Here is a 27,990-nt window from a genome sequence, read left to right as displayed (position 1 = left end):
ACCCCAAAGTTAAATAACCGCTTACCCCTCTCACATAAGATGGGGAGTCCATCTACTAGTGTTCGAAATGAATATTATTTTCTATCTCGGAATATCCCACACGCTAAGAGAGTGTGTCATATAAAAGGTAAGACATCACTTTTATCATAAACCTGTAGCCAGTTTATTTACTTCTGATTCCATGAGAAGCGAAAGTAAACACAATTAGAGTGTTCTTATTTATCCGTTCTAAAAGAATCATTCAAATATACTCGTTTGCTGATATAAATAAGTATTCTGACTCGACTCAGAATTACGTTGTTGAAGGAGTGCAGTACAACAACCTCACAAGTGAATTTTCACGGCAATCAAAAGAGCATCCTCTTACAACTTGAAAAGTAAGCTTGCTTGCCGGCGGCGCGTGCAAGTCACTGCATCGCGATTTGCGGTCTGCAGTGAACTGTGTTGTGTGCTCGGGGCGTTGCCAAACGGGTCGGGTGGGCAGGGGCAATGACGAGGGGGGGCGTGGCCATGTTGTGTGTCAGGGAGGAGGGGAATCTTTTCTAAACAGGGACTCATTCCACCCACAATACATACAGCTCCCAGGAGATTAGGAAATAAATAATAAAGCAGAAGTTTGTTCACCCATCCTGCTAATGGTTCCGGACCTCTTGCGTCCCCCCGTCCCTCCCCCCCCACACACACACACAACACACACACTTCCCCCCCTACTTTTGGAGGGAGGGGGGGGAGAGGGAGAACCATGCACGGCTGCCTCAGACTTCCCTCACAAGCCGCCTCCCTCCCACTGTAGCTCTTTGCTACTCCCCTCATTGGCTGACGCGCGCACCACGTGATGCGTCAGTGCTGCAAAGCACAAGGAGGTGGTAGATCCAGCAGGCTGACGCGTTACAGTACGCAGTCAGCCCTGCCGGAAGGAGGCAGCGGGGACAAGGACCATTAGGGTAAGATGCTGGTGGCCCGCGGCCACGCGCGCCGCCGGCCGCAGCGGGACCAAGGCCTAACTTTGCCAAGTGGTTTGCCTTTTCACACCAACCCCCCTTTCTTGAAGTCTTATATTTAAATTGTGTGTTTAACAGTCATCTATTCAACTGTATTAACCTCATCCAGAGCTCTATCTGCAATTGGGATCTTTGACCTTCAAAAGCTATTCCTTGTATTCATTATGTGCATAATGATTCCATTTCCTTATATCAGACAATGCTTTTCAGCAGTTTGTAGTACTGTATATTGATATTTCGGCAGTTCTACTACTTAATCACAAAGTGCAGTTGCCACTCTTAGTGGCTTCTGTTACACTAGCTGGGAATGCAAAAGCGCTCACATTGGTTCTTTTATCTGACTCAGGAATTACTTTTGCATGTCTGAAAAGATCCCTATTTCTACAATACACTTTAGGAGAAAGCAAAAAAACCACAAAATAATAATACAACCACACAACATGTCATCTGTTTATTGTTAATATTTTTTTACCTCAATTATTTAAGTAGTTTATGCAAGCTAAAATTCCCTGGTAAACTGGGACTAGGTATATTATTAGCAGTCCCAGTCCCTGTGCAATAACACACTAAGAAACATGGTCAAATTGTAGGTAGACTCTAAAATAGACTCATTATAAAATTGATTTCTGTATAAGAAGCTAGTAGAGTTTTTTTGTCTGTGTCAAATTACAGTTCCTATTCACGGAGTTATACACAAAAGTATACCATTGGCAGACAATTCATAAAAACTGGGGGGGAAATATACCTCTTTGGCATAAATAAAACTGTAATGGCTTTGTCTCCTTTCTTCCTTCCTTTCCAATGGCAAGGTCCACCTTCCGATGTAGGCCTCGCTTTCTGTCTAGGTGATCTTACAACGGTTTTGTTCTTCCTTTGCCAGTTTCCTCTTTGCTACCCCCTCAAACCCCACTTTCAAGGCTCCTTCTATAGGCCTGAAGTGACTGTATATTCACATACTATACCTATCTTCTTACAATCTCAACACACCTGTTTCTCTCTAGCTTTTTCTCCTCTTAAAGCAGCATTTTCATTCAAAACCCTGTTTTTTGTGTGTGTGTTTTTTTTTTTTTTAAATAAAATTAGTTGTGTAGTATTAGATAATATTTACTGTATTTTTTTCTCGCTCTTTATTCACTTTTTAATGATTCTGAATGTATAAAGCTTCCTGGGGTTACTATAGCGACTGTTTATAAAGCCACATAGCATCCTCTTTTGAAATAGGCAGCCATATTGTGTGCACTGGGAAGCGGGATCTTCACCGATCTATCACGGGAGAATTGATCGATCGTCTGCTTAGATAATTGCATTGCGTAAATGTAAGGAACTGCTGCATTTATTAAAAGAAAAACAAACGGGCAAAATGAAATGCTGCTTTAAGTCTCAAGTAGGGCCGGCATTAAAAAATGCCAGGTCCTGTGCGATATCTGGGTATTAGTACGTAGGGTTAAGAGGTGTCCAGTATTGAACCGGACTGTCCTGTATTTGGACACTGTCCAGTAAAAAAATAGAGATAATACTGGACATGTATGTGTCCGGTATTACCTCTCTGGTCATAGTGACCTGACTGGCTTCCGTGGAATTTCCATGAGCAGGGCTGTTGCTAGGTGACTGGGCAGCTTCCTCCATCCTGATTGGCTGCTGCTGGGTAATGCAGCCAATCAGGAGGAGGTGTCAGGAGACTGGGGTTGGGGCCAGGGAGAGGAGAAAAACACATAGGCCCCTATATGTTTACGTAAGGTAAGTAGAAACTTTGATTCAAGTGGCGCAATTGTAACACTGTAAAGTATTTTTAGAAGTTTAAATGACATTCCATTCTAAACTAAAAAAAAATAGCAATTTAATTTGCAGAAAAATATTGAAGTGTAAAAATAATTTGCTAAGATTTCCTGCGCCGGAATCCCGAAAATAGAAATATGAAGGTGGCTATGTATAAAGGTATTGAAAAGGGCAACAAGACGCACAGGAAAATTAATTGTGTTCCTGCTTCTGCGGTAAATGTAAGAAACTCCCTAACAAATTGTTTTACATTTGACACACATGGGAGTTTACGTCTAGTCAGATTTAGTGGAGAATTATGCAGCATATAAAGTTGAAAAATATTAAGCAAGGTGAGGCATCATTTTATACATATAATATGTACATCTGCGAACTCCTCCCTTAACCTTCAAGCGGTGAAATGTATATAATTGTTATCCTCCTTTGGTTGCTACAGCAACCATTTAGAAAGTCATGTCCACTTCCTCTTTTGAAACAGGCACTGGCAGACATCTTTTTCATCTCTGCCCTTTGGCAACAATGTATCACCAACAGATCTGTTTCTGTTTTTCAAACAACAGACTGTCTATTACTCTGAAAGCTGTAAAAATTATGTGTTACACTTCGTAATATAATGTTACATATTAGCTGCAACATTTCACAGACTGTAGCACAAAGTCAGAAGACGGCCATTTCGTTAGGCACACAATCAGGATTTTTACAGATTTATAACAGGAGCACCAAATGATTGCCAGCATAGGTAAGAATGTAGAATTATACATTGTCACATGCTTTACATATAAAAAAAAAAGCAGGAAAAAAAAGATAAAAAAGGGGAAGGAGTATTGCTGATTTAACTCATAAACTGTAGGACTATTGAGGTCAAAATGTCTTTGCTACGCAGATAGTTATGGCCAGATCAACAAAACTCTGTTGTCACCTAATTTAACGTCAGGTCAAGACTAACGGTGTATCTTCAAAGGACAATAACATAACATTAAGCCGTTTTCTCCTGTAAAGAGCATAGCATTAACTATAACGAGCATTAGTGAAAATTAGCATCGCAAATCTACTAAAGTAAGCTTAATGCATGGGTTTCATGCGTCATACGTGGCGTTACTCCCACCCAGACCCTGATGTAGGGTGTTTGCAGTGTCTGGATAGGTGATACAATACATTTAGGCATGACTTAAATAACATAACTTTATTTCCTAGAGTTATAACCCTCTGTTCTCTCGTCCTTAACTTGAGCTAAAGCCCCATTTTGGGGTCTGGATAGGAGTAACGCTAAGAAATACTTAATGCTTAATGTTATTAGAAAATAATGCAACATTATGCTACAATAACATGACATTAGCATAAGCTTAATGTGAAAGGATACTATGTTAACTCTGGGAACATAACGTCCGTTCCTGTTTTAGGTAAAGTCACGTTATGAGCCCTGATTTAACAGAGCTGCGTGGCTCCAAGTCCTAGAGATGCACGTAGAAGGCATCTGTATAAGAGCAAGCGTGTTAGCAAGAAATGAATTGCATATTATGCTGTGCAATATGTAATGTGCAGTACTGTTGTCTGTTTCTTAAAAGGAATTATTATATACAGGCGGTCCTCGGTTATCCAACGAAATCCGTTCTGGAAGTAGAGTTGGATAGTGAATCTGTTTGTAAAGTGAGTCCCATGTTAATCAGTGGTGGTGTGCGTTGGATAACGCATTCCGGTATCGGATCCATAGGGTTGCATTGTAAAGCGTTGGATATGCCATTTGTTTTAAAGTGAAATGTTGGATAGCGAGGACTACCTGTACTTTACTTCTTTATACAGTACTGGTACAGTGGTAAGCATTCAGATGTGTTCCCTTCTCACAGGTTTAAATGGTGTACCTATATGTTGCGTGAGAGATGAGGGGTTCTTTCCAAGACAGCGGTTTGAGCTCTCCAGAATCGCTTATCCAGATCAAGAACTTCTTTTCCGGTACTTTCTTCCTCCGAACGCAATTGGAATAAACAGCACATCATATCCTATTGATACGGTTACAGGGATCCAGACATACCCTTGCAAGAGTAAAATCTATCCTCCGTCTGTTTCTGGTAAATACTAACTCAACAACCTTCATTTGATATATATGGGAGAAATGGGTGCTCTAAAATTCCCGGAATCAACATACAAATAAATCCAAATTATGAAGAGACATCAACTTCTATGGGCGTGGGTAAGCTACTGAGTGAGGTAATAATGCCAATGAAATAACTGATAGTACACCGCTCACCAAATAGCAAATAATGTAACCGGTGCAAAGGGATGGTACTAACATGGCAAGTAAACAGGAAGACAAGAGGTTAATCTTCCACAGATCCCAGATAACTGCACACAGGCTAATAGAATATATAGCATGAATAAAGTGCTTATGTTACTACAGGGAGTGGACTGAGGGGGGGATCCTGGTAATTGCACCCAGAATTGGGATAGATCAATTACCTAAAATGCCCTATGGGCAAAACAATAAACTTTTATTCAACATATATGTAGACACACATTGTCACGACGCAAAAAATCGGTGAATAATAAAAACAACTAAAACACAGGCACGGGTATGTAGGGAGGTGGTGGTAGGATAAATATCAGATATACCACTGCTTAGATAGATACCTCCATTAATAGCTCCGATAGGGGTGGTAAGCGGTGAAGGTAAATATACCTAATGAAAACTAGCAATAAATGCTGGTGAATCACCTGAAGCCTGGGAGGGTGTAATGGGTGTCTGTTATGCAACTAGTATGGTAGTACCGGAGGAATGAGCCTCAATCACTGTGGGTAATGAGAGCTGCAGATAAATGCGGCTGCATTACACACTGCTCTATCGATTGCAATGTCACCCCGTGCAGCCTATGCAGTCCCTACTCTCCTGTCTCACAGAGCGGCCAGTGCCGGTATAGTGCTCAAAATCTGGCAAAGTAGCTGCGGTTAAGAGTACCCGGTACAGCAACTGACACCCTCCCTTCCCTGTAAAGGAGCGATCTCACCCGTGACCTCCGACGTCAACGCGATGACGTCATCCCGACGTACGTTTCGCGCTCGGGGGCTGGCGCTTTCTCAAGGTAGGAGGTCCCTACTGAGTCATGGTAAATCTTATTTGTATACATATGAAGGGGCGTGACTGGAGAACTCCCCAATCGCACTCCACTGTTGTAATGGACAGTCTAAAGAACGTATCGTAGCGCTCGGGGGGTATTGGAGGACTATTGATGCTTAAACCCTTGGTATGCTGTCAGTCATATTGCGGAAGGGCAAAGGAAACGGATTAAATACAATAAAATAAAGTATAACATGTGCCTAGATATGGCTGTCTCTGTCTTACTTCTTGTATAACCCTTAGATGCTACAGACTTGCCAGGTAAGTGAGTTGTCAGATAATAGGGCATCGAATCCGTAGCCGCATTGCTCACCAGGCATATGATTAACTCAATGTGCACTAGGTATAACGCTCAGTGGATGGTGAGTATGGTACAAAAAGCCTGAGTGTTGATATATAGGGTAGTTATATGAGACAGTGTACTGAACATCTAGAGCTATGGTATATGTAGATGGAGGAATAGACACCTTCACCGCTTACCACCCCTATCGTAGCTATTAATGGAGGTATCTATCTAAGCAGTGGTATATCTGATATTTATCCTACCACCACCTCCCTACATACCCGTGCCTGTGTTTTAGTTGTTTTTATTATTCACCGATTTTTTGCGTCGTGACAATGTGTGTCTACATATATGTTGAATAAAAGTTTATTGTTTTGCCCATAGGGCATTTTAGGTAATTGCTCTATCCCAATTCTGGGTGCAATTACCAGGATCCCCCCCTCAGTCCACTCCCTGTAGTAACATAAGCACTTTATTCATGCTATATATTCTATTAGCCTGTGTGCAGTTATCTAGGATCTGTGGAAGATTAACTTCTTGTCTTCCTGTTTACTTGCAATAATGCCAATGAACCTGTAGATATCTTCCTGAAGGAAACAGTGGATGGAAGATGAACCCCCTCCACTGTGCCTCATTGGAGACAATAATAAAGTTCTGAAAAACACTCACCCAAATATGTAGCCCTTGTAGCGAATCCAGAGATTTTCCTTGTATTTCTCTTGTATATGACCCACTCTTAGCACCAAATGAAGTCTTTTGATGGCGTGTCCAGCCGCCAATAAAGGTCCACAAGCTAGAAAAAAATGTGCAATAGCACACAGCAGCGCCCTGCCAAAAATAAGGAATACAGGTGGATAAAAGTTAATGAGGATTTATTGCCCAATGAAATTGACAAACAGGGGGTAAGGACCCCCTGTTTTTCATTTTCACTGGGCAATAAATCCTCATTTACTGTTATCCACCTGTATTCCTTATTTTTGGCAGGGCGCTGCTGTGTGCTATTGCACATTTTTTTCTAGCTTGTGAACCTTCATTTGATTACTGATTTTATCATTAATCATATAATTTACTCCAGATTTAGTGTTTGAGTTGTTATATTTGCTGTTTTCTAAGGCTGCGGCCCCAGTGTGTACCGCCCCTCAATGGGGCTGGGCTCAGAAGGTACCTTCGCGCGCATTTGGCAGCCGCACTTTACTACCATTTTTTCAAAAGACAAGCAAATTGTGTTTACAACTTTTGATGGAGGCGTAGCCACGCCCTCGCTGGCGGTTCAGCCAATGAGGGTGAACCAACCGCATGAGATCATGGCCAAGCCCCCGCAAAAACCCCGCCACGCCCCCCGTCGCAAACTTTGACTCTCCCCACAGACCTCAGATTGCAGTGCTGTGAGTTATAAGAGTTAGACTTGGAGTTGTGAATTGTGCCGTGAACCAGATCAATTGGATCAGCCATGTCCAGAGACAGACTATTAGACTTAATTAGTTTAGCCAATTCCCTCAGAAGTGGGGTGTAAAGGGATTCCCCATTATCCTGCCCATCCTGTTTCTGTGTCTCCTATTTCTTTTCCATGTTCTCTTTGTTCCTGTGTTCTCGCCTTTGTTGTCTGCAGTCACTTCTAAAAAGACCTATTCTGTCACAATGGTAACACTTGATATTTGCTTTGTTAAAGCGGCCCCCTTCATTATCGGCTACTGCTGAAACCTTTATAGATTTGCCAGGTGGGATTTCTAGTTCACAATCATTTATCCAGTCCTGTAAGACTGTAAGGAACTGTTCGTAGCTGCTTCTGGACTTAAGAGTAGCACGTATGTTCCGCTCCAAAAATGGCATGCGAGCAACAGCTGAGGATAGAAAGCCAGGATCATTCATAGTAAGATCGCTCTGGCTGTGAACAACCAGGTGGTAGAGATCATAATAGTTGATCATAAATTCTGCGGGAGAGTCTGTTATATTTATTTTCATGGATTCTAAAGTAGTTAAATCAACTCTTCTTCCTCCTCCCAAGATTCTTTTTTATCTCTTCCAATCTTTCACATTTGCTGCCACAACCTGAATTTTTATTCGGGTCAGCTAAGACTGATCAGCCCACTTGTACTTTTTAACTGGGAAGACAAATTCGGTGGGAGCCAAGCGCTTACAGGCATCCTTTGCACTCAAATCATATTGTTCAACAATAGATTAAAAATACTGCATGAGCTGTGAAACTGGCAAAGTAGAGTAAAAACATTCCCAATAACAGCTTCAGCTGTGTGATGTCTCTAAGTGACATAAATCTAATCTCTACTTTTCTGTGACTCCAATATTTGGTAGCATCAGAGTCTTCACTGTCAGACCTGCTCCCCCCACAGTACCAATTTTCTTGATGACCTGAGTCAGGTTGTCCGATCATATCTACAGTGTGTAAGAAAGGTGTACGTGTACCTTTATTGTGTGAGTCCTTGGGTGTTGAACGCTGAACAGGGGCACAGGGTAAAGGAGGAGCAGAGGGTGTAAGAGGACAAGGTGCAACAGATATGCGAGAGGTATCATGTCTGATCCTAATCTGTCTCTCTCTGTCTTTTTGTAAGCTGCAAAGTTTAAGGTAGAAACCATTCACTCCCTTAAATCACACTTACCCTGGCAAACGTCCAAAGCTTCCTACAGCTCCTGTCTGTCCTCACACAATGCCTCAATTTCACACTTCATCTTTTCACAATTAGAGTTAGAATTCTGTGTTTGTTCGATATGATTGCGTTCATTCTCTGTACGGACTTTTACTTTTTCTTCAGCAAGCTCCTTTTGGAGTGCTAGGTGCTCTTTAGCCAAATTTTGATTCTCACGTTCTTTTTGGAGGGCTAGTCGCTGTTCAGCCAACTTTAGACTCGCCTCTTCGGCTACAGAACGTATCATAGAAAACATTGCCAGAATGTTTCCTCATTTCACCTCGTCATCCTTTTTATTTTATTTTCATTCTTTGCATTGCTCTTGGAAGAATAAAAACTGATCAACCACAGGGAATGCAGAATCCATTGTGAATTGACAGGCACTGTACTTTTGAACATACTTTCCAAAAAGTTCCATGTTGTATTTGATTCCTGGAAATGATCAGTTCCCAAAAAGAAACACCACGTAGGACCAGTCACACACCTAAATCCTACGTTGCTATTACTCTATTGACTACTCAGCACCATGTCTTACACACCTGTTCACTGGGGTGTCCGGCTCCCAAGGTGACCACTAAGCTCTGTCTGCTGTGAAACAATCAGCTCCGTGTGCAATCCACGATCCCTTGATGCAGGGGCTCCTTCTGTCCCTACCCACAAAGTCTATCTTCTTCTTCACACCACTGGTCCCTCAGGTGTTTTTGGAAGTTGCCTTTCCAAGATCACCTCTGGGTCACCACTATAAAAAGGTGAGGCTGACACAGAGGTGTGTTCAAAGAATAGAAATTGTTTATTATGAGCACAGCATCAACACGAGTAAAATAGCCAGTGCTGTCCTTTGCGTGCAGGACAAAGCAACCAAGAGCACTGTTCTCTCATCAAGGCAAAGGAATCTTATTCAAGGCTTATACTTATATCTTAGAAAAACTGTCACACTAATCATTCTTACTTCTAGCATTCTCTCTGCGCATACCCCAAATACCTCCCTTCTTCCATAACTGTATCTGCTTTGTTTTGTGTTACCTGTTGCTGGGCCTAGCTGTGTGGGATACATAGTTTAAGTATCACTGTCCTGTGTCAAGAATTCCAAGGTTGGCTTTTTCATATTGACTTGCCTTGGTTGAGACATTAACTCATTACTTGCTGGATCTGCTGGATCCCACTGGCCAAGGCTTAAACAGTCTTTCTTCTTATAAACAATCACAGTCTCTCTTCTTACCCAGAATCCTCTGAGGGTAATGTCCAGTGGTCTTTCAGGTCCAAAATCGCACAACTTGTTATAGCCAAAGTGTTATAGTACTATACAAAGCCATTTTGGTGCAATATTGCCCTCTTATATGAGCTTTGTGAATAGCTACACATGCAAGATCGCAGGAAAAGGGCTTTTATAGTGCTATAATGCATTTATCGAAGTTTAGTGAATAAGCCCCATAGCATCTAAAATCAAGTAATTTGTCGGGTACTGGCATATCTTAATGGGTCATCATGAGATTTGCCCATACATATTGTTTTGTAAAATTTTTCTAGACTATGCAAATCTATTTGTGTATTTGCCATGCATGCAGTTTAGCTGAATCTAACATTAAGGTATTCTAAGCAGTAGCCTAAATAGCAGCAATATGAAAATAAAAATAAAGTTTCAGGTATCTATATTAGTGCAGTTAGGAGCAGTCAGCACACATACGATAATGATATAATAATGCTCCAGTCCTCAAGGGCCACTAATAGGTCAGGTTTTAAGAACATCCCTGCTTCAGCACAGGTTGCTCAATCTCAGTCAATGACTGAGCCACCTATGCTTTAGCAGGGATATCCTTAAAACCTGACCTGCTGGTTGCCCTTGAGGACTGGATTTGGCCATCCATGGTCTAAATAATAAAAACAAAGTAGCAGTAATTTAACTTCAGATTTTGAGCCCAGCAAGCAATACTGTAACTTTAAAACAAAAGCAATTCAACTGATGACTGCATTGTTCAGTAATTAGAAAATATTTTTTTAATTCATTATTTTTCTTTTTTAAGAATTCAATGTTTAAGAAGGTGCTTTAAATAAAATTTGACAATCTCAATGAATAGACATTTTGTGCTCGTTTCTTCCAGCTCCAGCCAAATGGAAAAATGAACTTAGATTCTTCTCTCAAAAAGTTGGAGGTGGAATTCAACCCAGGAAACCACAAACTCCAAGGAAAGAGGTGCAGTTGCATGAGCAGGCTTATTCCATCTTAAATATACCAGCAAGCAAATGAAGGAACAGCAGCTCTAGTTGATGATGCTAAGTATACTATACTATGTCAGTCATGAACCCAACCCAAAAGTCATTGGGGCCTATGTACCAACATATTTCAAAATTGTGTTGCCTCAAAAATGTAACACCCTTTTGAAATGTGTGTCGTCTGTATAAAGGTTGTTAAGGCACATTATACTTTTGTTTATATGAACAACTAGTCATTTGTTGTTTGAAATTATTTTTGATGCATCCCACATGTTGCGTACCTGATTGATACATTTAAATGAAAACAGAATTGTGTATTTCTTTTATAACTAGCATTAGTAAATATAAAGATTTAAAAAAATATAATATTGCTTATACTTTAATAGCCATACTGGAAATATAATATACAGTACTTTATTAACCTAAATAACCCATAAACATTGATGCAGGAGATGCACAACTTATCAGTGGAGACACCAACAGCGGGGGGTTGCTGGGACAATAGTCCTGGGCTTGGCAGGTTATACCTGGAAGTTGGCGTGGTCGGAAGTAGGCCCCAACGTCTGTTATTGGCCACCTGGGCAGACTTCTACCACACCGCTGACAGGTAAACAGAGACCCCCGCTCAACAGTCTGTAAGTTGTCCACTCCCATCCCCGCTCAACAAACTGTCAGAACCCCCAGCTTAACCACCCAGGGCTCAGGTATAGACTGTAGTCCTAGGCCCGGGAGAGCAGTCAGTAGCCCTGCTTACCATCAGGAGAGCAGTCAGTAGCCCTGCTTACCAGTCTTTTTATTCACAACATGGCTACAGTGAATTGTTCTGGATTCTCACATATTGAAGAGAGTACAGGGAAAACGGCGGTGCATCTGCTGCTGCTGCTGCTGAAGATTGGAAACCACAAACTGCAAACCACAAAATATCCTAGGTGCAAAAATTTATTTTTTACTCAGTCAGAGTGTTCTTTTTGGCTGTTACTATGCCCTAAAATAAATTTTTGCACCTAGGATATTTTGTGGTTTGCAGTTTGTGGTTTCCAATCTTCAGCAGCAGCAGCAGAAGCACCGCCGTTTTCCCTGTACTCTCTTCAATTGTTCCTTGGTAGGAGCACGCAGGACAGGACCAGGATATCCCCAAGGTCAGCAGTGAGTAATCCATTTACTTCATTTATGTGATCAGTCCCACACACGGTTACCTAGACCACCACATAAGACTTACCTATATGGCTAGTGGCATAATCTATGGGAGTGTGTTTAACATTGGACTATCTGGAATCCTGAGTCTTATGAACTGTCCTATGCTATGAAGATGTTTATATTTTTATATCATGATCAAACATTGCCTACTCCTGGTTAGCATCACAAGTGGGAATTAACCCTCCCCTTCCCTTTCATGGATTCTCACATATGCAGTTGCTGCAACTGCAAACTATATTAGGTTCAAATGGAAAAACTTGGGAAAAAACCCTGATTCGGTGCTACAAACACCGGGTGAATATGAATGAATCCACTTTGGTATAAATGTCAATGAAAATAGCTGATGTAGAACGTACAACCGGAACCATAAAATATAAGGCAGATAAAAGTCCATCTGATAAGCCAAGTGTGTGTGGAGTAATTCGGCAACCACCTCACCTGATGTCCTTGTGGAAGATGTATGCAGAGGGGAAAGCCAGGTGACCCGGCCGCCCGAGAGCTGAGTCCCGCAACAATGAAGCACCCCTCATCGGGCGGGTAGGTCACTTCCCGCTGAATCGCAGACAGGTGAGTGGAACACCGTAACCTCACTGGCGAAGGATGAGGGAGTACTGCTGCAAGCAAGCATATGTGATAATACTCACGATGCAGGTAAGCAGCTGATATGTATGTAACGGCTTTTCCCTCTGGCCTTACCCACCCAATCTCATATTGGCCCCTGTGGTCTAACCAGTCACCATTACATGGTCGTGTCTGGTGGTGCACCTGTAGGCAACAGGACTCCTGAGTCTCCCGCATGATGGTATTCGGGGATTGTCAATCCAGACAGGCAACTGAGGTAGTGTGTGCAAGTCCTACCTTTATCACGTGCAGCGCCTCCACCTCATCAGGATCTATGCGTCCGCAGGGAGAGGGTCCTGATGAGGAACTCCTTCTTGGTGGTGCCTTCCACTGGAGAGTAACTTCACACTCACACAGTGGGGGTATCTTTGAACAGGGCATCTTTATTGATCTCGTATGGGAAAGCTGCCCTTCACAGCCAGCTGTCTCAGCCGCACATATCGATTTGCTGTCCCTTTGACAGGTACGCCCTCCCAATGGAGTGGGATCCCCTCTCCCCGTAGGGAGATCACCCCTGTGCCAAGTCCCAGGACACAGTGTGGCTCTTATCAAGTTTGATGTAGAAATGGACCACTAGTTACTGCACTAGTGGATCCTTCGTTCCCAACGCACTCCAACAACTCTCTCTCTCCAACACACTAACTTTGGGCAGTGCTGTGCCTTATATACTTCACGAACTGTCACAGCTCTGATGTCACTAACTGTGGACTCAGAGCATGCAGCCACTCCCATCCATACATAGGGCACCTCACCAGGGTGTGAGGGCAAACCTCCATGATTACTGCTGGCATCCCTGTAACTCACCAGGTTTACTGCCAACAGGGGAGACAACTGCAGACCATTTTACATGCATGGCTACATGTATAAGGAACCTTGGATCCGGAAAGCGTGCTTCAGCCCAATAGGAAGAGAAAAATAGAATAATGTTGTATATCGATCTAAAAGGAGACATTCAAACAGATACATACAGAAAGCCCAATGCAAGAAATACATATCTTATGGTAGACAGTAATCATTCCAGATCACTTAAAAAGAGCACCCAAAAGGTAAATTCCTCTGATTAAAGAGGCTTTGCTCCACTGAGGATGCCGTTGACATACAATCTAAAGACCTGGCCTCTAGATTTTTAGCTAGAGGATATAGGGAATTCCATGTCAATGATGCCCTCAATGCAGCTAAATTGATGGACCGAATGGATCTTTTACCTGCTCATCGAAGAAGATATAAACAAGAATCTCAAACAGAGATATATCTACACCATTGTTTATAACACAACAGAGCAGACAAGGACAGACCAAAATTTGTCTTTAGAAAAGCCAAATCACTAGCAACTTTTCGTTCACTACATCTGTTTGATTCTTGATCTTGTGATTCCACAATTAGAAATATTCCGAAGGGCTTTCATAAATGTGGATATTGTGCCATATGTCAATATGCGAACCCAATAAAAAAAGTGAAATGTATTAAAGCAAAAACAGAGCGGACAATCCAAACCTTTATCAATTGTAATTCTAGCCACAGTCTATCTTCTTAGATGTGGCTGTGGAATGGGCTATATTGGACGCCCCATTAGGCCTCTTAAAAAGAGGATAATGGAGCATGTCCGCGCTGTCAGGTGACTTACTACAGCGGTGCGCAAACTGGGGGGCGCGACCCCCAGGGGGGGTGCGAGAGTGCCGGCGGGGGGGGGCGCGGGGTTTACAGAGGCCCCGCGTGCTTCCCGAAGGCACTTCAATTAAGTGCCGGGGGAGCTGCAGGGCCTCTGTAAACCTTCACTTACCTAGGCTCCGGCGGCTTCCTTCCTGCGTCGCCATGGCAAAATGACGCCGCGAGGTCATGTGACGTCACGTTCCTATGGCAACGTGACGTCATGATGCCGGAACGCAGGCGAGTGAGGGGATAGGGGGGGGCACGGGAGTGAGGGGACCGCCGGCAGGGGGGCACAGGGAAAAAAGTTTGCTCCCCCCTGACTTACTACACCCAGTACCAAGACATTTTTCGAACTGTCCTCAGGGTGGAATTGGGAAATTCTCTTTCTCGGATGTTGAGCACGTCCATGCTCCTCTTCTGGGTGACCGATTGAGCATGTTCAACAAACGAGAAATGTTCTGTATTTTTACTTTGGACACATTACATCCTTCTGGTATTTGTTTTGATTTGGAGCGAAAACATTTTTTATAATTTATATGACCTTTGTAAACATGTATTTTAGCTCAGTACAGATCTTATTGTTTTGATGGAGAGTTTTATCCAATATACCACACTTCATTTTATGGATTAGATATTGATTATATTTTTGAGACAATTTATAGTTATAGTGGGATTTTTATTCCATTAGATATGATTGTATTATATTTTTACATTTCATTATTCATCATTTGATGTTTACATTGGGTGACTGATTTCTAATGTTTATGGGATCGAGATAGTTTTCTCTTAGTTTTCATTATTGGCAGTTATCTTCTTCTATCAGTAAATGTATCTATCTGTGAACGGTGGTTTTTTATATTTCTCTTCTAATGTTTTGACATTGTCTACTACCTGCCATTCCAAGTTTGGTTTGTACATTGTGGCAGGATGACCGTCGTTAGTGAGTAGGCAACACAGTGCTTTTAGTGAAATAATATACTGGTGGTTTTATTTGTCCAAAAACATAACAGGGTGCTCTGTCCCTGGGAGCTTTATTCCATTCGGGACAGCATAAGTCTGAGCAGCCTGGGTCTGTCTGTCAGCTCTCCTCTGTCCTTTCTCAGTGTCTGACAGAGACTGCTGCCAGAGAAGCGTTTCCTCTTCCCCTTTTTTAAAGCAGTTGAGCCCACTTAATTAGGATCACCTGTGGCCTAACTAGGGGAGTCAACTCATTGCATACTGGAAAGCAGGCATAATGCAACCTACTAACATATACAGAGTCACAACATCTACATGCATCTTATGTCATATGGATTTATATTTATATATTTATCATATGACATGATCTTGGTTATATATTGCTGTTATAGGACATATATTTCAGGCTAGATTGCTCGTATTGTATTTTCCATATGGTTTTAGTTCTACTATGAGGAAGTCTATGTGGTTTACATTCATCCATTTATTAGTAGCTATGAAGGATAGTGTGTTATATGATTATATTCTTATTATATATTGTTATTAGATCTATGATTTATTATCATGCATCTATAGACTCATGTTGCAGATATATTGATTTATTTATTAAATTGCCATTTTTCCATGTATTGATTATTTTTTACATTTGTGACACTAGCCGTTCATTCTAAATTCTGCATTTTTCTGAGGGGTTACTTTTAATAGGTTCTATATTTTTGTAGTTATTGATATGTTTTTGCAACTATTTATATGGTTTAATACATTGTTTAATGTATTATGTTTCAGTTTAGTTGCTCATGTGATGTTGTGTGGTTTGTGTGGTGGACACTGTTTGCCTGCGCTGCCTTTTTGACTTTCTGGCAGTAAGGTTGATGCTGATTGTCCCCACACATATCAGTTTTAGAATTGCTTTATTAACTCCTGCTGCAGCGGTTTCTAGTTGGGTTTACTTGTTCAAACCTGCAGGCATCCGTCCTTCTGCACCTGTTTAGGTATCATTAACTTGATTAGATATTTTTGGGCGTGATCTACCTTTACATTCGGATGCCGCTTTTTAAGCAGAGAGTTCTCAGAATATAGGTTACTCTTTGATAAAGCGCCTCCATGGCAAGAAACGCATCAGGGGACCTCAGTTGTGTGTCTGATTTTTGTGGCTGTCATGCGTATAAAATAATTGTTTTTATCCTTGCCTCCAGCCCTTGCTATTTTGTTGCAGTGCTCTACCTTCTACCATTCTATTTTTATATTAGGTTCAAATATATGATGTGACTCAACCAGTCTTTAAAAAATGCTAATCCTCCCAGGGCTATGTGTAGGAATAAACACAAACAAAATACAAAAAGATTTTTTTTATCATTTTTTGTAGATCAATAAATTGTTTTGAACTTACTTTTTGCTGGTGAGTTCTGCAACACTTCAGGGGCAGCTGTACCACTGATATTTTTTGTTTCTACTGTGACATAGTCCAAAGATGTTAGGCAGCTTTCTGCCCCATTTTAGAGCAGAAAGTGCAGGAATAGTTACAAATGATCCGTTCCACAGCTTCCCATTAACTCAGGCAGCTGGATGGAAAATCCAGAGCACAGATTACAATGGCTCTAGTTCTCCCTCACCTGCTCTTCTAATCACATGCACAGGTATTTAGAGCAGAGAGGTTTTGCATTTCACTCTCTCTCCTTGGAGCCTGGGGGCTGGGGGTGTCGCTACTCTCCTGCATCCAGTATCGAGGTTGACGGCCTCTCCACGTATCACAGTACCAGAGGATTTGCCTGGACACCCCAAACAGATAAGACAAACAAATGGTTACTGCTGTTGCTAAAAGACTGTGCTGTATCTTGTGACCCTAAATGAGAGAGCATTGTTTTAAGCTGGGGAACCAGTTTAGTTGGCCAGCAGCTGTTAGAGAGACTGATTTTGATGTGTAGTTAGATCCCTGAAAGGGATAGGATTTTGTTTATATAGTTTGGTTTCTTTTTACTTGAAATAACAGTGTGGGAAATACTGTAACAATGAAATGAGTGAACTGCTGAATGAAAGTATCTGAGTACCTCTAACCTACACATGTTAAAGCTGCAGTACCTTACTTGGATGAAAATAAAGCAGGCAGAAGCCTGAGTTAAGCAGCTTAATACTTTGCATGATCCTGTTTTTGTATTAAATAACCCTAGAAGACTGTGTCGGGAAGAACCCAGACAGACGTCAGCACTACAAAAGAGGGGCGTTTGTCACATATGGTGGAGAATGCGGGCAGACACTAAAGTCTGTGGGTTTGCAAATAAATGTGGGGGTTTAAAATGGCCGCCCAGCTGAAGTAAAATACAGATGCTATGAGTGAAGTCTGTTCCACTGTGTATATCAGTTGTGCTTCTAGCGTACACAGAGAATGTGCGAAGTGTGGATGCAATAGCACCCTGAACCCAAACAGAAAACCAAAATGTTTTGCTGATGAAAAAAAAAAAAAAAATTTGCATCTAGCAAGTGCTGTTTGTAAAGCTAATGCCTTTTGCTGAAGTGAGTGAATTTGCAGCTAGCAAGTGCTGTATGTAAGTTGCTGAAGTGAGTGAAATTGCAGCTAGCAATTGTCCCTGCCGGGTTTCTAAAATGGCAGACGTGAAATGTTTGTTGTGTAATGTACGTAACCATACAAAACAGTGTCCCTTCAGGCCATACTATGATCACGACCCTGGAGGAGAGCCGTACCTACAGATGAATTTAGTATGCTGGGCCTGTCGTGAAGTAGGTCACATGGAAGATGTGTGCCCCAAAATTTTCAAAGACAAACAGCTGCAAAAGCAAGCAACGCCCTGTGAGTGCAAGCAAGATGTGGAAGCTGATAACAGTGAGTGTGTGCCCAGGACCACTGATATCTCTGGAGCTAATAAAGCAAAAAGAAAGAAAACTGTTCCTCAAGTCACAGGGGAAGTGACCGAGCCACTTGAACCTGCGCTGTCAGGACATGCGTCAGAAAGGCGCCGAGATGAGCAACAGCCCATAGGGCCTGGCGCAATCGTCCCAGGAATGACGACACGCCTAGAGATGACAAAGGCTACTGCTACCACCATAGGCAGAGAGCCAAGCGAATCAAAGAAAACAAGAACTGACTGGAAACTATGCTATGAGATGTCCCAGAAAGATGTGCAAAACTTCATCACAGAGTTGGGGGTTTCTCGGCAAGAGGCTAGCGCGCTTAAAGCAGAGCTGGAACTCTCACGCCATGAGGTCTACGCTCGCAGCACAGAGCTGTGTACATTGAAGAAAACCTATGAGAATACCCTGAGTAATTTAGAGACTGTAAAAAGAGAGAATGTAAGTCTGACACAGAAAAATTCAGACTTGACTGACCAGATCAGTGAAAGTGATGAGAAGCTTCACCAAGCAGAAAAAGTGGAGAAGCAATTGATCCAGGAAAAGTTAGAAATGCAGGAAGCACTGCAGAATACAGAATCAGCGGCGATCCAGGCGACACAAACTGCAGAGCTCCAAAAAATGGAGGCGCTGATGCAAACCCAGAGCAAGCACCAGAAAGAGGTGAAGACCCTGAGGGAGGTCTGGCACGATCAGGTTGAAGAGCTGCAGAAGCAGATGGCTGAGCGCGAGATACAGTGCGCCAAGAGAGAGGAGGTGTCCGTCCGTCAGGTGGTTTGCCTGACACTGCGCTATAAAAGCGAGATGGCCGATATCTACAAGCAGCTGGACCACACGGCAAATGAGGGGGCCCGGCTGCAGCTGGAGCTGGACAAGACCCGGAAGGAGCACCTGCAGCTGCAGGTCAAGAATAGAGAAAATGAAACAGAGTTAAACCTCGCTCTGAAACAGATGACGGACATGGGAGAAGCGGCTAAAGTGGTTCAGTCGGGCTATCAATCCTACCTCCTAACCAAGCAAGCTGTACGTTCCTATACGTGTATCTTCAATGCTGTTGCAATATTACGATTTGCTATAAAGATGAAGTTGGAGAAAGAGATTCCAAGGCTAAAAGAGACACGGTCACAAAAGGAGACCAGGGAAAGTAAACTCAATGTCCTCACTGATGACAAAGAGGAAGGAGAAAGAATTGACTTTGATTGTGCTGCTGTTATTCCAGAAACAGATAGGCACCCTCCTGAGAATATACTCCCTGATCTGGAATTCAAAAATCCAGATCCTCAATTTCATTTACGTTGTCCAGAAGATTATCAAACTAGTGGACACACCCAGGACAACACAGAAGATGTTTTAGCCAAGTGGGTGGCAGTTCCTGAAAACACAAACTTGTTGACAGATCCTGATGACATGGTTAATATGGACTACGTTTGTACAGAGGCAACTAGGTCTCCAAAACCCAAAGGCCTGGTAATGGCCACAAAAGGGAAATCAAAGATTGAAAAGAAAAAACAACGAAGGTTAACATGGCGCCTGAATAGTTCCATATCTCACCAATCTGGACCACACTGTGGAGCCAAGGAGAATCTGGTCCAAGGGTCTCATCAGAAGCTAAAGAAACAGTCCAGTCATTTGCAGGTTGCAGCGGGCTATGAAATAAAGTCAAAGGATGCAATAGACTGGAAGTCAAAAAAAAAAAAAAAAAAAAAAAATGTTTGGGGGAACTGACCGATTTTTTTTTTTTATTACACGTGTGGACTATGTCACGGACACTTAACTATGCAAATAAGCATTTTGTCAATATTACAATGTTATATTGGTTCTCTGTGTTGAAAATGTAGCAAAACTACAAATTAATATACAGGGTTGATGGCCCTTAAGATTACAAGGCTGTAGTATAAGAGAAAAAATATTGGTAGCTTACAATATGGAAAAAAAAAAATGCCCTTTTCGGTTGGTAAATTTATAATGAAGTTCATATTCGTATCATGTGAATACTTAATATTGTACTGAGGAGTTAGCTCAAGTATTTCAGGTAGGACGCTCACCCCAGTGAGGTCCATGGCCGCTCACCCCAGTAGGTGTGAGCTGGGGAGGGGGATATGTGACATAGTCCAAAGATGTTAGGCAGCTTTCTGCCCCATTTTAGAGCAGAAAGTGCAGGAATAGTTACAAATGATCCGTTCCACAGCTTCCCATTAACTCAGGCAGCTGGATGGAAAATCCAGAGCACAGATTACAATGGCTCTAGTTCTCCCTCACCTGCTCTTCTAATCACATGCACAGGTATTTAGAGCAGAGAGGTTTTGCATTTCACTCTCTCTCCTTGGAGCCTGGGGGCTGGGGGTGTCGCTACTCTCCTGCATCCAGTATCGAGGTTGACGGCCTCTCCACGTATCACAGTACCAGAGGATTTGCCTGGACACCCCAAACAGATAAGACAAACAAATGGTTACTGCTGTTGCTAAAAGACTGTGCTGTATCTTGTGACCCTAAATGAGAGAGCATTGTTTTAAGCTGGGGAACCAGTTTAGTTGGCCAGCAGCTGTTAGAGAGACTGATTTTGATGTGTAGTTAGATCCCTGAAAGGGATAGGATTTTGTTTATATAGTTTGGTTTCTTTTTACTTGAAATAACAGTGTGGGAAATACTGTAACAATGAAATGAGTGAACTGCTGAATGAAAGTATCTGAGTACCTCTAACCTACACATGTTAAAGCTGCAGTACCTTACTTGGATGAAAATAAAGCAGGCAGAAGCCTGAGTTAAGCAGCTTAATACTTTGCATGATCCTGTTTTTGTATTAAATAACCCTAGAAGACTGTGTCGGGAAGAACCCAGACAGACGTCAGCACTACAAAAGAGGGGCGTTTGTCACACTACCTACTGTAACAGTACTGCAAGTCTGCAATGGTCAAGGGATCCATCTGGTCTGTGCAACCACACTATGGGGCTGGAGTGTCAGATGGACTTGTCCCCCTCCAGTATGTCTCCCTATGCGTTTCACTACTGACGAAGCTTCCTCAGGGGAACTTGATGTTCTTAAATGCAGTTCATTTTAAATTTAATCCAGAAAGTATGCAAATAAATGCACAAAGCAGCGCACTGCCCAGGGACACAGGTGTACAGAAATGAAAAAAATTATTTGTTTGTCAGACATGACAAACAGGGAGGTAAGTACCCACCAACGTGTTTCACACAACATGGTGCTTTATCAAGGAGTATGGTACAACACACTAGGGGACCTTTTTATACACTGCAATAATTACTACAATTTCGCGCCAAAAAACGCATGTTTATGACGTCATCATTGAGTCTAGCATATCTCTATGGGCATATACATCTGTGGACGTCTGGGAGTTCCTTCCTAGCGACGCCCCTTGGTGACGTCACGACCAATCACTCTGGAGGCTGCCGGCTAGTGGGGGAGACACACCACCTTCCCTACAGCCGCCGGAGACTCGCTACGCACTGACAGTGTGTCCTACTCCCTGCTCATTGAGGTAGGGGCGATGCTAAACCCCCAGCACCCAGACTTCATCGGGGTGTTGCCCAGGTAACCACACAGATGGTAATATCAAGCCTCTATTAGGGGTGAGGTAAACGAGTGAACTCGCTCCTCCCCCTTACAACATCAACATTGTGCACAATAAAATTTTAATGCTTAGAACAGCTTGTGGTGTACTCAAGATCCCTCTAGTGTCCAAGAGAGACACCCATACATTAAACACAAAAACTTCACATATTTAAAAGACAGAACTGTTTGATCTACCGCAGAAAAAAACATTCCTGTTTGTATTTTTTCTGTGGTAGATCACTTGTTTACCTCATCCCTAATAGAGGCTTGATATTAGCGTCTGTGTGGTTACCTGGGCAACACCCCAATGAGGTCTGGTTGCTGCGGGTTTAGCACTGCCCCTACCTCAACGAGCTGGAAGTAGGACGCACTGTCAGTGCGTAGTGAGTCTCCGGCGGCTGTAGGGAAGAGGTGTGTGGACGCTTTGGGTTATCCCTTAGTCTGCATCCTACCTGTGAGGACATACCTCTTCCTCCATTCTCCTCCCTCATTGTGGTCTCATTAACTCTAGGGCTCTGATCTAGGGGAAATTATATAGACCTACTATATATGTGTTTATGCAAAAGGAATTTAATTTACATTCTGAACTGCAACTATTTGGGGACCCATCTGGCACTTAGTATATTGCTCTAAGAGCGAAGTATTAATATCAATTAATCAATATGGAGTCGTTCCACAAACTACACCGGTTGTAACTGTGTACCACTGAATGTGAACCAATGGTTCAGGTTACTACTGTTGCTAACATAACCTTTTTCTGGAAATGTTTGCTAATATACAGATATCCTTGACGTGCATATTATTTCCTAGCCACAACAGATCAATGGATTCAGATTTTTTTGGTATATACATGAATCCAAAACTCTTGTAAGAACTGCCATTAATAACTTACAAATCGTTGAACCACTGAAATAGCTTGATGACTAAAATACAAAAAACTGTTTCTGAACAACTTTGTCCATCTTTACATATTACACTCTTATTGCTTCCCCTATTCTCTGGTCACAAGACCACATCAATAGCTATGTATAGATAATTCAATGAATATTGACAATGTTGTGTTTTACTTTATTGATGATAGGAAGAACCTTTAAAAAGAAATCTCAACACCTCTGCTGATGGTTTGCACTCAGATTCCCAGTCCCAGGCTTCGAGCAGGTTGTCTAATTGTTGTGTTACCAGGTTGCCGAGGTATCGATATAATGACACCAAGTACAAGAACAATGAGTTCAAAGTAAGACCTTTATATCAGAACATATGTTGTATTATACGCACGTTGTTACTTTACGACTGATTATGAACAGTAGTTAATCTCTTTTTTGCTCCATGGTGTGTGTGTGTGTGTATATATATTATTCATACATACAAGTGATACAAACTTTATTCACATGGCTTCTGGTATGGTACAGTGTCAACTACTATAGAATGATTATTAATTAGGAGATTCATATGCTACTACAAGTATTGCTATTCACTACAGGTCAACACTTGAAAAAATAGGAGATATCAAGGTACATGTATATTCATATGTCTAGAGGCATAGCACAAAAAAGAAGCCTTTTACCATTGCAAAATGTTGGCTATTTTTGTATTGCGGCACATGCAAATGAGTAACTATCGCAAAATTACTTGTTCACTAAAATCCTATATCTGGCGAGATTGGGGTAGCACCAAAAATACTGCCAATTGATAACACATACCCCAAGCTGTCATTAGGCCTACCTTGTCTATGTATATAATGGACACTACACTTGGCCAAGAAAAGAATAGGCATACAGTAACTCTTACAGTACCAATGTGCCCAACTGGGCATTACAATGTAAACAAAGTGTCCACTTACCCTACTCTCCATCTTCAAGGTGCGCAAAAAATGCCTTGAACTAATCCGAATAAAGTGCCATCTTTGGATCGCAATCAGCCATAAAATTCATAAGCAAAAATACGAATACTGAAAACAAAATCCTGAAATAACCATCAGCCTAATATAATATCCCAATCTATAGTGCCTCTGTGTTTTCAAAGTCCCTTACAGTGCAAAAATGCAATAAAATCTCAAAGAGATGAAAGAAACAAAAACATCATCCTCAAATCAAGTATAAGTATGTATATATACATATACATACACACACCACTGGAGCTATTGAAAACAAAATGTATAGTATCCTGTGTTTGATATTCATTCTGCTTCGGGGAAGCCACCATTTTGGGTCTTTGACCCAATTTCTGACACTGGAAGAATGAGAACCACATCAGTTGTTTGAGATGTTTCACTAATCCCCCTTGATTCTGCTAAAAGGCCCTCTTCTCCATCCTTATATTGGCCACAGCGTACATGGCCACAGCGATGATGAGGAAAGGTACAGTAAAGTAGGTGGACTGATTAGGAGGATTAGTGAGAATTGTCAATGTGTTAGCGCCACTACGGTTCTTCCAGTGCCACATGCAACATCACAAATCCATGATGGGTACCTCTTCCAGAGAGAGGAGGGAAATATTAGTTATGTTTATTCCAGCTTAAATTTTGCATAGTTCCCATAGTGCATGCATACATATTTACCATTCGGTGGTACTTTTTTTTTTTTTTTTTTTATTATTATTCTTTATTTATAATCCACATTTTTATAACAGTGAACATACAACACAGTATAATACACTACAAAACAGTATATTACAAAAAAAGAACATATTAGAATATACTATCACACACTGACAGTTTAAATGATAAACACAATCATGAAACAAAAAAATTGATTAAAATAAAATCTAAAAACAAGTCAACCCCATATTTAATAATCCCAATTGTCTCTATTATTCCCATTTTGGCAGATGATTCCTCTCTCAGATCTTTTCACAATATTCTATTACCAGTGAACGCTGACCATGGCCGCCAGAGAAGCTCAAATTTTAACCTTGTATCAGTGGTTATGTATGAGAGTTGTTCCATCCTCATAACCTCCCATATTCTGGACTCCCATTGTCCTATAGTGGGTGCATCCAGCTTTTTCCAGTTGGCAGCGATAGAACATCTTGTTGCATTCAGCATATGTATTAACAGAGATTTCCTGATTCTGTGCCCGTTCATCCCTTCTCCGTTTAGCAATAAAATACTCAGGTCTTTTGGGATTTTAATCATGGTAATATTGAAAATCTACTCTAATATCACATCCCAAAAACACTTTATTTTCTTACACTTCCACCAAATATGAAGCATTGTTCCCACCTCCTCACATCCTCTCCAGCACTTTTTAGACGTTCCCGTATAATATTCGTGCAGTTTTTGTGGTGTATAATACCACATACCTTATCTAATACATGTTTTCTAAGATATTCGTTGACATCAAGGAAGAGCTGGCATTACTCCATATTTGTGTCCATTTGAGTGCAGACTATTCTCTAACCAACTCCTTTTCCCAAGCTATACAAATCCTGACTTAGGTTCAGCTTTGATTTCCAATATTTTTCTGTAGACATACGATATATTGTGCCCACCTACATCCAACGATACCAACGCCATTTCAAAAAAATTAAACATCCTCAACGTGTTTTTATTTTTTGTGTTCATATAGTGAAAAATTTGCATATATTGCCATCTCTCCCCTTCTTTTAAAAACAAACCGGTCCTGAAAATATTTATAATATCTCATTTCTCCCATTTACATAAGATTTCCTATCCTAATTTGACCCACTCGGCTCCCCTTTTTAAATATTCTGGAGACCAACCCTGGGGGAAAGTCGGGGTTCCCACATATTAGAGTGAGAGGGGATGGGAACGTAAAAACTCTCTCATCCTTGGATATTTCATCCCATGCACATAAAGCTGCACCGATAGTAGGGTGTTCATAAAGATCTTTAGGACGATTTATCTTCCTGAGCCATGGAGCCTTATTTGTGTCTATATTTTGGCAGTAAATGTTTTCGATTTCCACCCAAAGTATCGATGGTTCATTTTTAAATGGTTGTTGCCTACAATTGAAATATTACTTTATCAGGTTCAAATGAAGCTTTGTGAAATATTACAGTCTGATTCCCTGGCAGATGTTCAGCATTGGCTATTGACAGCAAACCAGAAAGGTAATTCCTTTTTATTTTATATGCAAAAAAAATAGAGTAAGCTGTTCTAACCCATTTAGTGTTGGTGGAGCCTTTGGCAGCGAAGGCGTTCAAATACCTACTAGTTATTGCAAAAATTACCAAGTAATAGTGATGTTATTGCCTCATTTGCTATCCGTTTGTGGAGAGCCTTACTATCCCCAATATGATTAGCATGTGCACACACACGTGAAAGTTCTCAAAAGTTTGATACATAGCCCCCACTGTGTTAATTATCTGGTTATAACAGAGAAGGCGTATGTGTCGCACTTGATTCGCACTTCCCTGGCACTGGAGCTCTTTTATAAGCAGCAAGAGAACTTCAGAGACACCCAACAGCATCTGTTTGACAAGAACGGCAGCTATTCCCACAGGCTACAATCAGCAGAGGTGGACGCTCGATACAGGTACACTCTAATATTAGCAAAACACTGAAGCCTACCATGCGTTAAGTTCAAAGACCAAGCTGGTATCTTAGGTCTTAACTAAAGGTGTCGTTACTCACGTCGGGACGAGAGAGAGAGACTTTTTGTAAAGTACAAAGTGACTTACACACATCCCCTAATGCATCTTTATACAAAAGGTAAAGAGATACATGTGCACAAAAAGGAACACACCTGAGAAATCTGGGAAAGAAGACAATATGGATATGCAAAGTATATTCAAAGGACTTAAATTAACATATTTAACAGGTGAATCCATCTCTTCCCTCTCTCCCATTGAAGACATAAACTGGGATAATATCAGGTTATTCCCTTTAGTGGATTGGAGTTACTATAAACCAAACGTTAATTTAGGTTAGCACTGTGCTACGTAGCCTAACGGAGCTCAGTGTATCGTTGCTTTCATACGCTAATATGTGTGGGATTCTCTACACTTATTTACTTTAGTTATTCTGGTTTAGAATATCAGCATTTTAAGACATAGTGTGTTTTTGAAGACTTACAATTATTATTTTTTAAGCTGATTACCATGGTTTTGTAAATAGTTACTGTTCATAGCAATAAATTCCTTGTCCAAAGAGTTTACAATCTCATATTCTGTCCTGATACACGGATCCGCGTTTCCTTTTGTATGCACGTTAGGCCAGGAAATCCCATGTGCGAGGCCAAAAGTGAAAAAAGAAAAAAGGTATGAAATGTGAATCACGGGGCACATGAATGGGAGAAGAATGCCACCCGCAGACCATGAGACCGTAACTACAGCAGGCAGAAATGCAGAACAATAATGTTAATTATATAATAATAATCATTATGCTAAAACTCGCATATGACAGCTCATAGAAAAATTCTAATGAAAATCAACTTAAAACCTCACTACTATTAATAAAATTACATTATAACTATTAGGTCAATACAATTAATGAAGGAATTAAAGAATCTGTGGTAAAAGAAGATGATTTTAAAAATTACATTGAGAAGTGACTAAAATGTGATTATCTCAAGAATTGTACAACATATGAAGAATTAGATCAAACACAATTGTAATACAGATGTAAACTTTATGCTTCATAATATGTCGATCAGTTATTTTTCTCAGAATAATTACAGTATTTTTGTAATAGATTCATGATTAATACCTTAATGCTGAGCCACCACTACACATATTACACCCTGAAACCCGTTCTTTCAAATGATTCCATAATTTTGGAGCGTTTGAAAGCACCTGTGCAGCACATTTCAACAGAACTCAGCTAACTCTTTCTAATAGTGACGTGACATTTTGTCTTTACAACTGTTTCAGATAAGTCGCTTTGCAAGAGAGTCAGACCACACACACCTGCAGCTAGACATGTGAAATCTCCCAGCAAGCCGAAATCCAGAGAGCAGACTCGTAGCCCTGTCATTTCCTTCAGTTGGAACAGTCGACTGTGCTACAGCAGCACCCCCAAGAAACAGCTCAACAGGAACTGAACGGATACTTCAGGGGTATTGTGGAACAAAGTACTTCTTTCCAGATAATGTACATAGTCACTGTATCTTAATTTTTTTCTTATTTATATATATATATATATA

General features: G+C 41.3%; 1 protein-coding gene across 2 annotated transcripts; it reads left to right on the top strand.

Annotated features, from left to right (window-relative positions):
- The first annotated feature begins 2 nt into the window (after positions 1 to 2).
- Positions 3 to 27,963, top strand: C1H4orf17 (chromosome 1 C4orf17 homolog). Of its 2 annotated transcripts, XM_075577835.1 has the most exons (8): positions 3 to 127; positions 4,622 to 4,843; positions 10,911 to 11,002; positions 22,968 to 23,120; positions 25,876 to 25,957; positions 26,226 to 26,382; positions 27,061 to 27,106; positions 27,719 to 27,963. In XM_075577835.1, the coding sequence occupies exons 1-8, from the start codon at positions 40 to 42 to the stop codon at positions 27,770 to 27,772; spliced, it is 894 nt and encodes a 297-aa protein (XP_075433950.1). In that variant the 5' UTR covers positions 3 to 39; the 3' UTR covers positions 27,773 to 27,963. The 2 variants fall into 2 exon arrangements, with proteins under 2 accessions (XP_075433950.1, XP_075433958.1); XM_075577843.1 differs by lacking the exon at positions 27,061 to 27,106.
- Positions 27,964 to 27,990: the final 27 nt, after the last annotated feature.

Source organism: Ascaphus truei, chromosome 1, assembly GCF_040206685.1.
Source record: "Ascaphus truei isolate aAscTru1 chromosome 1, aAscTru1.hap1, whole genome shotgun sequence".
NCBI classification, from domain to species: domain Eukaryota; kingdom Metazoa; phylum Chordata; class Amphibia; order Anura; family Ascaphidae; genus Ascaphus; species Ascaphus truei.
The sequence above is the reverse complement of the archived record's forward strand: the minus strand, read 5'-3'. Positions and strand labels throughout refer to the sequence as shown.